General features: G+C 33.4%; 2 protein-coding genes across 4 annotated transcripts; both read left to right on the plus strand.

Annotated features, from left to right (window-relative positions):
- Positions 1-3,661: 3,661 nt before the first annotated feature.
- Positions 3,662-8,594, plus strand: NF-YB13 (nuclear factor Y, subunit B13). Of its 3 annotated transcripts, XM_088105086.1 has the most exons (7): positions 3,665-3,826; positions 3,924-3,986; positions 4,621-4,660; positions 5,003-5,092; positions 5,937-6,031; positions 7,299-7,367; positions 8,103-8,594. In XM_088105086.1, the coding sequence occupies exons 4-7, from the start codon at positions 5,008-5,010 to the stop codon at positions 8,262-8,264; spliced, it is 411 nt and encodes a 136-aa protein (XP_087961212.1). In that variant the 5' UTR covers positions 3,665-3,826; positions 3,924-3,986; positions 4,621-4,660; positions 5,003-5,007; the 3' UTR covers positions 8,265-8,594. The 3 variants fall into 3 exon arrangements, with proteins under 3 accessions (XP_087961211.1, XP_087961212.1, XP_087961210.1); XM_088105085.1 differs by lacking the exon at positions 4,621-4,660 and having other exon boundaries at positions 3,662-3,826; positions 8,106-8,594; XM_088105084.1 differs by lacking the exon at positions 4,621-4,660 and having other exon boundaries at positions 3,668-3,826.
- Positions 8,595-9,244: 650 nt separating this feature from the next.
- Positions 9,245-10,691, plus strand: LOC124834973 (MIZU-KUSSEI-like protein (Protein of unknown function, DUF617)). The gene has a single exon (XM_047309816.2). It carries the CDS (start codon positions 9,324-9,326, stop codon positions 10,296-10,298), a length of 975 nt encoding a protein of 324 aa, XP_047165772.1. The 5' UTR covers positions 9,245-9,323; the 3' UTR covers positions 10,299-10,691.
- The last annotated feature ends 2,046 nt before the right edge of the window (positions 10,692-12,737 follow it).

The raw sequence follows: 12,737 nt of genomic DNA on the forward strand, positions 1-12,737 counted from the left end.
GAGTGCAATCCACATTATCCAAGTAGTGCAGTAAAATAAAAAGGAAGATTTTGTGAGATAAGAAACATAATAAAGAAAGTAGCACTCAACAATTAGATGAAAGAAAAAAATATTAGAATTGTGAAATGCTAAAAAAATACTTAAGAGCAACGATGATATTTACTAAAAAAGACACTATAATATTTTAATAATAAAATGTTTAAATTGTATAAAGATTTCTAATAACGGGAATGAATTTTTATAAAATTACTACCTCGCTAATTGTTTTTTAATATAATCTTTTATCTCTTCTCTTTTTTTTTTCAGACTACAATCTTCATCTCATTAAGTATAAAAAGAAATAGGGTTGATCTTTGCGATAAACTTTACACAATGAATTCGATCAAGGAGTCAAATATAGTAAGTTTTTGCATTATCCTCTTTAGGTATTTTAGCTTTTAGTTTGCATGTTAGCATTAGATTATGTATGTGACTCAAGGTTACTCTTGATAAGTATTTCTTGCTCTTTGATCATGATGATATGTTTAACATTCTAATTACAATTTTGATTTGTTGATTATGTGATCTTGATAGTATAATGTTTTAAGGAACAATTGTGTGAAAAGGGGAGTTTGTCTCAAATAAGAGAAGTTGATTTGTAATTATTCTTAAATTAATGTTTTGATTATTGATTTATGACATCTAAAATTGTGAGTGCACGATCAAATTTTGTTGATTGATTCTCTATGACTATGATCTTTTTATTGTTTGATATATTAGCATGATTGATAATGATGAGTATTTGAATTTTGAATGTAATCTTATCTTGATGCGCCCAAGTTGGTATTATAATTTGTATGAGAATTTAGTTTGGTGAATTTGATAATATTGATTAAGGTAATGCTTTCTCATGTTTCGATTCAACTTTAAGTTGTGAAAAACATAAAAACTTTCACTTTTTACTATGTATATGGGGTGCCTTTGTGAGATCTTTGAGTCACGGCTAATTTGACAATGCTTAAATTATGAATGTGAAAATTTAAAGTAATTGGAGATTTGTTAAGTGAGAATTGTCTTAAAAGTGTCAAACTACTTAATCAAAACTCAAATAGGGACTTAGGAATCTGATACCCCTTTGCCCCTTTGCGCTCTGTTGTAGCAACATCGGGAACCCCTTAGCAGTGGCCATGATTAGGGGGTGTTTGGGTGCCACTTTTGGACCCCTGAATGCTCTTAAATAAGTGTTTTTCAAGGGGTTGTCATGTTGGATGCCACTTTTTCAACATGGTGTGTCATCCTATTTTTCTAGTCAAAGTCATCTTGAGAAGAATGAGATTCTCATTTTTTGGATTTATCTTGAAATAAAATAATGTATATTATGAATGATAGATGTCTATGGATGAAAGGTAAAACACACACACATGTTATGGATACGTGGCATGATTGTAAAGGAATTGTTGGAAAGATTGTGTTATATGGAACTGTAATATTGTCATGAGTATGAGAGTGGAGCGATGGAATGATAATATGAAAATTATTACATTTTTTGTTGTATGAAGGTTGTGCTTCTAAGGAAAAAAAATTAAATTCTTACTAGTTTAATGTTATGCATTGACTAAAAATATATGTTGGTCATAAGTCATGGTGTGATTTGTAAGAGTTTTTTTATGATAAATTAGGGTGAAACTATTTGTTTGGCGCGGTTTGCCAAGCTAAGTGATGTCAGAGTCGTTGTTGCAATTCAGTATGATGTTTTATGGCACCTGTAAGGCTATTTGTGTCAAAATCAATGTATAAATTCAAATATTAAATATAGAATGCTTGTATCTATGCTTCTTTTATTAAATTTTGTTTTGTTAGCTCATTGTATATTTCTATTATTAAATGTTTACAAATTACGTGTATATGACGTGATATTGAATATAGAATGTTAAAAATTATAATTAGCTTATGAATAGATAAAAAAAATGGAAAATAGAGTGAAAGAAACAATACCAAAAAAAGTCCAAGACAATAACAAAGATATTACCGAATGGAAAGTGACCACAATCCTCACATACAAATGATTCAGGAAGGAAATGGTAAGAAGAAAATAAAGAGCAACAGGTAATAAAAACAAGAATGAAGAGAAAGTTGAGTAAGTGACCACATAGAGGAAGAAGAGTAATAAATACATATAGTTAAGAAGAAAACTAAAAATACCCGAAAAAGATAAATTAGTTTTAAAAATAAAAATTTATTAAAGTGAAAAAATTATATATTTTCTTTTGAACGAGATGAGAATAGATTTTTCCAAATTTGGACACATGACAAATCAATATATAAAATAGTTTAATAGATTTTGATAATAAGTTTTCTAATTAAATTAGTGAAAACATATACCAGGCGACCTGTGTTTATTTATTTATTTAATAAAATAATAAAATTATAATTATAAAAATAAAAAAAAATTATAATTTAATTATATATAACTTTATTTATTTTGTAAATATTATTTATTTTATAGTATATATTATTTATTTATTTAATTTAACAAAATATTTAAATTTTAAAAAGTGTTTAAATTCAAAAAAATAGTTAAATTTAAATAAAACGGTAAAAGATAAAAGTGAGGGGATTTCCTATATATAAATATAGATAATGTGATCTTAACTTTTAAAATTGTTGAACATATCAATTTAAAATTATAATAATTAAAATAAAGTAGAATAGAAAATAAACAATTTTACAACATTATTTAACCAGACGATTTTAAAGATGATTTATTTCATCATCATATATAATTTAATTATTTAGTAAAAATAAAACAGGTAATCACACAATTCACCAGAAAGTAATTAGCATAATTTCTCACTTAAAACCAAGCACTACCAATGTTAAATGATTCAAAAGTGGTCAAGGCTATCTTACATTATCATTTTTTTATGTTTCTACATGTGTTGTTGTTGTGCTCCAGTGAGTTAATATATATTAATAACTTTATTATATATAACAATTTATAATTAAATAAAAATATTTTTCTTACGATACATAATTTTCTATATTTAATAAAAAAATTAATTATATTTTTTATTTTATATAACTTAATATTAGCATTATTAAGTTTAAATTCAGTATATTTAAAATAATTTAGTTTCTATTGTTTTTGTTAAATAATTATTTTTTGCAACTTACTAGATATTTAAAGAATGAGGATATCTCTCTTAGAACTTGGACTCCCCTACCACTCTTTAAAATTTATGTTGTTTAATTTTTTTAATCGGCGTAACTATTATCTTAGGCATTTTATTTTATTGTTTAATAAAAATATGAATAGTTGTAGTTAACATAAAATAATTTTACAGTTAATATTTAATAATAAAATCTCATAATGTCGAAGAAAGTAAGATATTAGAATAAAATATCATACATGTTACCAAAATAACAAAAAAGTTAAATAACAGAAATTTAATTAAAATATATAAAGATTTAAATATTCAATAATTAAAACAAATATAATGAGAAAATACTTAAATAATTCATGAAACTTAATCAAGCGAAAACTAAAATAAAAGATATGATAATTTTATAGATAATTGATGAATTTGTAAAAAAAAAACAGACAGAAAATGTTAAGCCACGCGCCGAAGGAAAGCGCGTGGGTGAAGGCATCTGGTAAACGCGTTTGGGGCAGTGTGGGTTGCCCTAATCGGATGCGAGCGAGAACTGGTTCTCTTATCCTGTGAAACTGTCATCATAAATTCATATATCAGCCTTAGCCATGTCCTCGCTCTCGCACCTTCTCTTCCCTCCGCAACTACGAACTTCAATCGCGCCTTCTGGGATTCTTCTCCCTTATCGATAATAGGTAACTTCTCCTTTTCGTTTTCCATCTCAGATCTGTAATTGTTTTCCCTGTTCGTTTATGTATCTGTGCCCTAATTATTCGTTTCGTTCGATTCTAGGTTGAATCATGGAGCCTATGGACATAATCGGCAAATCAAAGGAAGACGCTTCGCTTCCTAAAGGTTTTCCCCGTCGCTCTCCTCTCTTTCAATAGCTATTATAATCATATCGAGTTCTTTGGAACTGGTTGTTATTTGCACAGGTGAATTCTGGAGACTGCAGAAAAAACAAAAAAGATAAATTGTCCGCAATATGTCTAGGTTTTTGTGACATTTAGGGCCAATATCTCGTTATGTATATTTTTCCTTTGCAAATGCCTGAGTATGAGCTTTCCGCAACCTAATTCACTTGATAAAACTTTTTTCTTAACTGCACTCATAGTGAGATTATAATTAATTCCAAAAGTTGTGTTTGTGATTGATGGTGTTCATTGGCAATTCAACATTACACTATCATACTTGCTGGAAATCTCGATGGTAATTCATGATTTTTAAAATTTCCTTTTTATGTAATGTTAAAAGTTTAACGTGGTATAAAATTTAATAAAAGAGTTGATTTTCAGTATACAGGTTTCAAAGAGAGACTAATTATGTATTTCATTATTTTTAATTATTTTTATTTCGCATGAAGATACATGGATGGATTGGAACAAAAGTTAAGTTCCATTAAGATCTGAGCATGTCTATTTGACTCACTCTGAATAATATATTTTATACTGTTTATCATATCTGATTATAGAAAATGGCTTTCTTGCAGTTTTCTGTAAGGCACTGATTTGATACCCAGCAAGCCTATGGTAGTTTCATGAAGATTGTATTATTATGTTATTCACCAACGGAATTTGGTTTTGCTATTATAATAATATTTCTTACTAGCGTTTCTACTTTGTTTTTATTGATCTTTAAAACTTAAGTAGTTCTCATATCAAAACAACTATATTTAAAATTTAATTACCAGACGACTGTGATAATTAAAGGTTTTTTGAGCAGGTTTAATTGATAAAATGTTGCTAATTAATAATGAATAGTGATGTTTGGTTCTTTTAACTTCTGGGGTACTTGATAGTCAATCTATGTTTTCTTTTTGATTGGCAATGCATTATTGTGTATTGCTTACAGAATCTCTGATTTTTTGGCAGCAACAATGACAAAAATTATTAAAGAAATGTTGCCCCCAGATGTACGTGTAGCAAGAGATGCCCAAGATCTATTGATCGAGTGTTGTGTAGGTCAGAATTTTATAATCAATGATAGTTTCCTTCCCACTATATTGTGTTTGATTGGTTGACTTAATTCTTTTAGTTTTAGGAAATCAGATATAGTGTCGTGTACTATTTTTATTTTTCTGATGTCTGAGAAGGTTATGGTCTCCTCCATTGAAGCCATCGTACCATCTCGTTGTCATGCCTTGGATGGTGTCCACTGCAGCAGCATTCATGGCTATTTGCGGCATTAGTGTTTTCTAAAACCCCATATACCCTCTACTACTGCTTTGCTTGAGATTTTTTTTTTGTTTTTTTTCTTTCCTCATTGTTCAAAATTTGAAACCCTACTCGGAAACAGTCATATGCCCGTGTCTCTGAAACACAGACCAATATTCTTTGGCACCAACAGTGGCCTGTTGTGATGTCTTGTGGCACTTCCTGCTGTTTCTGGCCTTGCCCTATTCTGTGGCACTATTTCCAATGTTCTGTTGTGTTGTTTGTATTCTGTTCATTCTCCCCGTTTTGTACTCTTCATTTTGTTGCAGTATCTGACCGATTGGTCCTTCTTCATTTCATCTATATTTGCTGTTACCTAACCCTATCATACCATATTAGCTGTGAATTACTAGAATCTGTAGTGTAATAAAATTGTTGGTGATAAGCTATTTTGAACTTCCTGTCTGTTTTTTCATAGTTCATGTTGAAGTGACACAATTGTTATATCTATATTGTGGATATGCTGAACGTGTGTGTCAATTCTTTTATTGTCTAAAACTTTTTTTGTTGAAATTCTCTTTAGAATTTTCTGCTTCATATTCTTAGTTGACTTTTCTCAATAATTAAGATGTTAACCAATTTGTCATTGTAGAGTTTATAAACCTCATCTCGTCAGAATCCAATGAAGTCTGCAACAGAGAGGAAAAACGGACAATTGCACCTGAGCATGTATTGAAGGCTCTACAGGTATTTTGTATTTCTATAGCTTCGCTTGTGAATATTTCCTACTTTATATTTGAATGTTTATGTCATTTCACACCATGCTTTATCTTAGGTTGTATTTTGTTTGGGTATGAAGATTTCATTCAATATAGGTTCCTTAGTTACTCAGTTTAAAGAAGCAGAGTTGAAAGGATTGAAGATTAGTGATTTAAAATTAACAATTTTTTCTTTCGTCTGGGCCGAAATTTGCATCCAAACAAGGATTTATGTCTTCATGGTAAAAATGGCTGTAATAGTTAAATAATTGCATTCTTGTCTATGATGAGACTGAGCACAAGTTGCTGACACTTGAAATTAAAATACTTGGTAGCTGATTGGGCTCGTCTTACAGATTTATTATTTGATCCCACCAAATGTTCTCTTAAAGGGAGTAATACAGTAATGAGAAAGAGAAGAGAATTTGTAGAAATAGAAATTGTTTTATTGGATTACTTGTTTGAGGTACGTATATCTATAAAGAAGTAGTAGCTTGTTTTGCAAGCTTTGCTGACTAGACTTTTATATCTAATTAACTCAGCTCAGCATAACTGACTTGATTAGTTTGATGCAACTTTGCTAACTAACTAACTAACTATATATATATATATATATATATATATATATATATATATATATATATATATATGTATATATATGTAACTGACAGCTCGGCATAACTTCAGCTAGTTAGTTGCAACAGATGCTGACTAGGCACCTATAACACTAAGTGTTTAAATAGCTAGCATGACTATACTCCATCTTATCATCTCCCATCCACCACACACACATAAGATATCACCCTATGAGTACTAGTAATGATACATCCACCTAATAATTTGTAAAAAGGAGTTAAGTTAAAAAATAAGTGCATTTATTATCTTAAAAACATTAAAAACGTACTTTCTTCATCTTGTAAGGAGGAGGATGCTGTAACAAGATTTAGAATTATTCTTACCTTACCCTGAACCCCAAAGTAGCTGTTGCTCTTTCCTTGAAAAATGAGAGTGGTATCCTGCTGAGTGTTGATAATATATAGATCATAGGAAGATGCATGCTCTCTGCTATATATTTTACATGTATATTTTACTTTAAGAGTGACTTATTAGTTGAAAAGAAACGGAACAGTTCTTTTAAAAGGAATTATTTTCTATTCTGTTGTTACAAGTGTTCCAAAATCATAGATTCACCGAATCCTTTAAACATGTTGCATACCTGTTTCTGATTTTGTTTATATATTTGCTCCTTTCCCCAGGTTCTTGGATTTGGTGAGTACATTGAAGAAGTTTATGCAGCATATGAACAACACAAAATGGAGACCATGGTAATTATTAATATTAATGTCTCATCTGCATGTTGAATACTTGAGCGATACAATACAACTTAGCATATTCACTTTCTTGAGTCCTTGTCCAACACCTTAATTTCTGCACGGGTGGACACTAGAAAATAAAAAATGTAAACCTAGGGTGCTGTGTTATATATGAACGATGTTTATATTTCCATCTCAAACAATCTTAGTGCAAGCTAAACTTGCATTTTCCAACTGGGGTCAGATGAAAGAGGGACTATCTTAAGGGAGAACCTGCTGGCCTCGTTGATGGTTCTTCTCTCAAGAAGCCCCCAAACTTTTCATAGGTCCATTTAATGTATTCCGTGGGTAGATAGGCATGTGGAAATGGTATGTGGGTAAATTTTGCCGGAAAGATCTTAACAGACTGGTAGTCTGATCTGACTTGTCTGACATACCTTCCCTTCCCACCTGGTGTTTTCAGAACATGTTGAGAGCATGATGGTCTGTGCCATGGTTGGCTGTTGAAATAAAAAATTATCTTAACGAACTTCAGCAGGTTTTGTTGTCCTTGTATTTGTATTGGAAGCCTGGTGAGCCTGTATTGTTGATTAGTATGGAAAAGTGAGTTTTGGACCAGTTGATTGCTGTTGTATACGAATTAAGCTGTTTTCTGATCAGTTAATGTGGAAAGTGAATTTTGAACAAAGTTAATTGTTGTTAAATATGAATTTAACTGTTTCTGTTATTGTTTTTAATGTCTTCCAGCAGGACTCTTTAAAGGGTGGTAAATGGAGCAATGGAGCTGAGATGACCGAGGAAGAAGCATTAGCAGAGCAGCAAAGGATGTTTGCGGAGGCACGTGCTAGGATGAACGGTGGAGGCATTACTTCCAAGCAGCCAGATACTGACCAAAGTTTAGATAGCTGACTTTAGGATCTTTATGGAAGCATAGGCAAGCACCCTGATTCATGTCTGTGCTTCTAATATTGTGTACAAAAACCATTCACTAGTTTGCTGGCATATGTGGATATGAGCTCTCCATTTGTATTCTATCGATGAATCCATATTTGTAAGTCAATGTAATTAGTGAGAGATCATGAAATGCCTCCTCCCCATTTAGCATTGCATGTAATTATTTAATTTACATTTTGTATCTTCCGTATACTAACAACTCCTAGCTCAATTCTGACAATGGCTACTAAATTTATTAGATTGTAACAAATCATCAAATATGTAGGAGCAATGGTGTTTGGTTTATTTGTTGCCTTGATTAGTATGGGAAATCTTGCAAACTCGAAATGCTGCCGTAAACGGAGTCATATCATTTCAGTCACGCTTAGTTGTGATTAATACAATAACCGTGGTCTCCCTGTCATTCTTTTTCTTTATCTCATCAAATTCTCGTGTAATTAACCCCCTCATGAACTGTAGAACTAATAGCCAAAGTCTAATTATGTATAGCTAAACCTTAAATGTTAAATTTTCACGACAATGCGATAGGATTGAGTGCTTAGGGGACTAACCTAGAACGAGGTGTCAGTTCGCAGATACGTGTAATGTAGTGTCTGTAGCCAACATGAGCCACGAGAATTCAGTAATGGTTAACCTGATGTCACCATGGTGCGCCTTTGCACTAGAAGACATAAACGGTGCAGAAGAGTGTGCTAAGTGCATGTCGAGTTTCAACAGTGATGGCTTTGTGTTTTGTTTGTTCTTGCTTTAGGTTTTTTAATCCTTTTTACCGTTTTGGGCATCAAGTCAAAAGAGTTTAGTCGAGCACAATGGCACAGGGCGCAAGCCTCTCTCTCTTCCTTCGCTACCCCACAAGAAAGTGAAATAACAAACACATTGTCTCCTTAGATTCCTTTCTTTTCTATTTGAAGCGCACTCTATCCCAGTCTCTTTCTGATTTCCTATATCAGCTGGTGGGACTGGTTATGTTTCTTTTGTCAGGATTCTCTTGCACTCACTATATGAAAGGGGGAGATGGCTAGAATAACAAAGAAACAATTAAATAAACCTAAAAGCCCAACATATCTATCCCCAACAGTAAAAAGAAGAAACCAGATTCATACTCTCTCCGTCTCTCTGTCTCCCTCCCTCTCTCTACTATCTGACCTTCCTTTAAAGCTTGTTCTTCCTTCTCATATTAAGACACCAGTCATGGATACAACCTCAACCCCTCAACCTCAAGACTCATCCTCCAAGAGGCATTTCCATTGGACCAACAAGGTTGGAAATGAAGACATCCAAGTCCCCTCCTCTGAAACAATGTCCAAAATCATAGAGGAAGACGCAAACACAAAGGGAAAAGACGAACAAGAACAAGATGACAAGGGTCTTCCACTCCCAGGCCCTGCAACGACTTCCCAAAGAAGAAAGCTTCAGGCCGTGGCAATCTCAAGGCTCCGCTCCGTCCTCACCGTGTTCGGCAAGAACCGCTCCAACCTTCCCTTTGGCCTCGGTTCTCGAGTGGTCGGCACCCTCTTCGGCTACCGTCGCGGCCATGTCCACTTCGCCTTCCAGAAGGACCCAACTTCCCAACCCGCTTTCCTCATCGAGCTTGCAACACCCATAACCGGTTTGGTTCGTGAAATGGCTTCTGGGCTGGTCCGAATCGCCCTGGAATGCGACAAGGACAAAGAGTCAGAGAAGAAGAGTTTGAGGTTGCTTCAGGAGTCCGTGTGGAGGACCTACTGCAACGGCAAAAAGTGTGGCTTTGCCACCAGAAGAGAATGTGGAGCGAAAGACTGGGAAATCCTGAAGGCCGTGGAACCAATTTCAATGGGTGCAGGTGTTCTGCCAGTGACTAATAACAGTGATGGAGGTGATGGGGAGGTGATGTACATGAGGGCTAGGTTTGAGAGAATTGTTGGGTCCAGAGACTCTGAGGCTTTCTACATGATGAATCCTGACAGCAATGGAGCACCTGAGCTCAGTATTTATTTGCTTAGAGTCTAGTTACTAGTAACTACTACGACCGGCCCTTTCAGTTATCATACTTAACTTTCTTTCCCTTTTAGTTTCTTCTTTCTGGATGTTAAACACTAGGCTATTCCTATAGTACCTGTTTAGCTCCTCAATCATGAAAATGGTCACTTAGTTCTCTCTGTTTTTTTTTTCTCCTATTCCCCCTCTTCTTCCACCAGGAAGAAGAAGTGGGGTTTCAGTTTTTTTTGGTTAGGATAGGCGGGTAGGGTAAAGGCAGAAAGGGGGAAATTAATTGTGGGTTACCAATACTTTACAGGGTGATGGTGGGGTGGGTCATGAAAGGTGTATATGTATAGTTTCCTTTCCAATCCTTTAATTAGTGATATGAGGCGAAGGTTAATGCAAATCATCATTGTCTTCTCATTTTTATTTGGTTTATTAGCTTTTCCAATTTCGTTGTGCAGTGTTGTTTTATTTGATTCCACTTGATGGCTTCCCTTTTTTGTACTGTGCTCCTTCACGCTCCCTTTTTTCAATTTTTTTACTTGTGTGCTTCTTTGCTTGATGATTAACTTGGTCCCATGGTTGAAGGTTTCTTGGACTTCTAAAATTAAATTTCACAAACCATTACTACTCTAGCTGGTTTAACGTTTTACTAGAAACTGTTATGTCAGTTCTACGCTTTCAAATTCTGTAAAAGATATCTGGTTTGCTTAGAGACAGAGGAAGATTATTTACGAGGATATCACTTCCTCCCCTCTCTCCTTCTTGGATGATAACTTCATTATTATTTGGTTTGAGTGCCCTTTCATTTGTTTCCTTATGCTCTTCTTTCCCTGTTTAGTTTGGATTCTTTATCAGCATGTTCTTTCAACCCAACACAATTTCAGTATGTGGTCTAAAAAGTTAATGTTGTTCCAATGATTGCTTTTTATGCACAATTTTGTTTGCGAAGTGATCCCAAGAAATTTTCTTAATGTCTAAGCCTAATCATAGAAGTCATCAAAAGCAAAATAAGAAAAGAAAAAAAATAAAATTTATATTCTGATACTAACAATCTGACAGCAGACCCCATCTTTTTCTCACTTTTTTCCTTTGTTTATACACTCGATCATTTGCTTTCCCTCTTGTTGACTGCTTTTCTTTTTGTTGGCCTAATTCAAATCTGAAACATACTCACCAGGTTGTTTTCATAGTAATTTGTGCAGCTTTAGTCGCTAGCCTTAGACTATAGCCTACTACTGTCAACATTTGAGACCACTATTCTTTATGCTCTTTTTTTGTTCTCACGTGGATTATTGAATAGCAATCTTATTTGAGATAAGTTTAGCACTAAATATAGACATTTTTGTGTGAGAACTTGAATCTTTATTCATTATGAGAGAGTGTTTCTTTTTATTTAATCCCCAAAGGAAAATCATTTACCCGGACAGTTTCATCATAATAGTGATAACTCCTTTTGCCTTTCCCTTCCTAGTTTTCAGGCTTTAGAAAATCCCTACTATTTCCCTGTAACTTTGAGAGAAAAGATTGAAGATGAAGAACATATATGGCTTACAGCTAGGACAAAATAAATCTCTCAACAAGTCTTTCACCGAAACCAAAGTCCTTTTAGTTATTTTAATCATCTACTCATCATTCTTCCAAAGATATAAAAGGCAGTGGCTTCACATAAAGTTGAACCACTGATTTACATTATTATTGTTCAAACTGATGCACCAAACACATTGAAAAGAAACAGTACTGGAGATTAGAAGAATTTGTTAAGATTTTGTGTACATAACCACAGGTCATTACAAAATCCAACTGTTTGGTCTTTTACATTTGTTGTTGTAGGACATGCAGGCGAAGCAATTATAAGTTTAATGGCTAACTAATTTATCACAATATGACAAGTGAAAGTATGTATGATCTGCCCGGTGTACAAAAGTGGGGCTGCATGTTAAATAGACAGATTATAATTGACGAATCACTTCAGATTGATTTGATGTGTGTGCTTTCTTTTGATCAGGCAGGAGAGACTTTTCTCCTACCAGGTTTGAATTTGAGTGACAAACTAAGGGATCATAGGTACCACTTGATGTAAATCAAGTGAGCAAAAGGGTCACACGTACACTTACATGGTACCTAGGAAAACAACCACCTCAAATTATGCCTTCAGGGGCAGTACCATGTATTTTTCTGCAGGTTATATATGTGCTGTTTTGGGGTCTACTTGATTAGTACCATATTTCGCAACATCATTAATCTAATAACCTCAAATTTTCGCAACATCATAGGACAAGTTTGTGTAGCAGAATTATATTAGTGAATGTTAGTGTTCTCTTTCTTTCTCTCTTTCATTTAATTTTTGGGGATATTTTTTTCTTCAGAAGTAGGATTCACTATTAAAACATTTCTATCTGCACACATTCCAGCATTGATTATGGTAAGTTTGTGTAGCAGAATTAGATGAGCGAATGTATTTAT

This window comes from Vigna umbellata, chromosome 1 (assembly GCF_029865625.1).
Source record: "Vigna umbellata cultivar VRB3 chromosome 1, Vumbellata_1.0, whole genome shotgun sequence".
Lineage (NCBI taxonomy): Eukaryota > Viridiplantae > Streptophyta > Magnoliopsida > Fabales > Fabaceae > Vigna > Vigna umbellata.

Excerpts from the sequence above, each read along its gene's own strand:
- NF-YB13 (XM_088105084.1), top strand. The coding sequence starts at position 3,932 with ATGGAGCCTATGGACATAATCGGCAAATCAAAGGAAGACGCTTCGCTT. Across the intron at positions 6,032-7,298 it reads ATGTATTGAAGGCTCTACAG|GTTCTTGGATTTGGTGAGTA; the intron begins GTATTTTGTATT and ends TCCTTTCCCCAG. Across the intron at positions 7,368-8,102 it reads AACACAAAATGGAGACCATG|CAGGACTCTTTAAAGGGTGG; the intron begins GTAATTATTAAT and ends AATGTCTTCCAG.
- LOC124834973 (XM_047309816.2), top strand. The coding sequence starts at position 9,324 with ATGGCTAGAATAACAAAGAAACAATTAAATAAACCTAAAAGCCCAACA.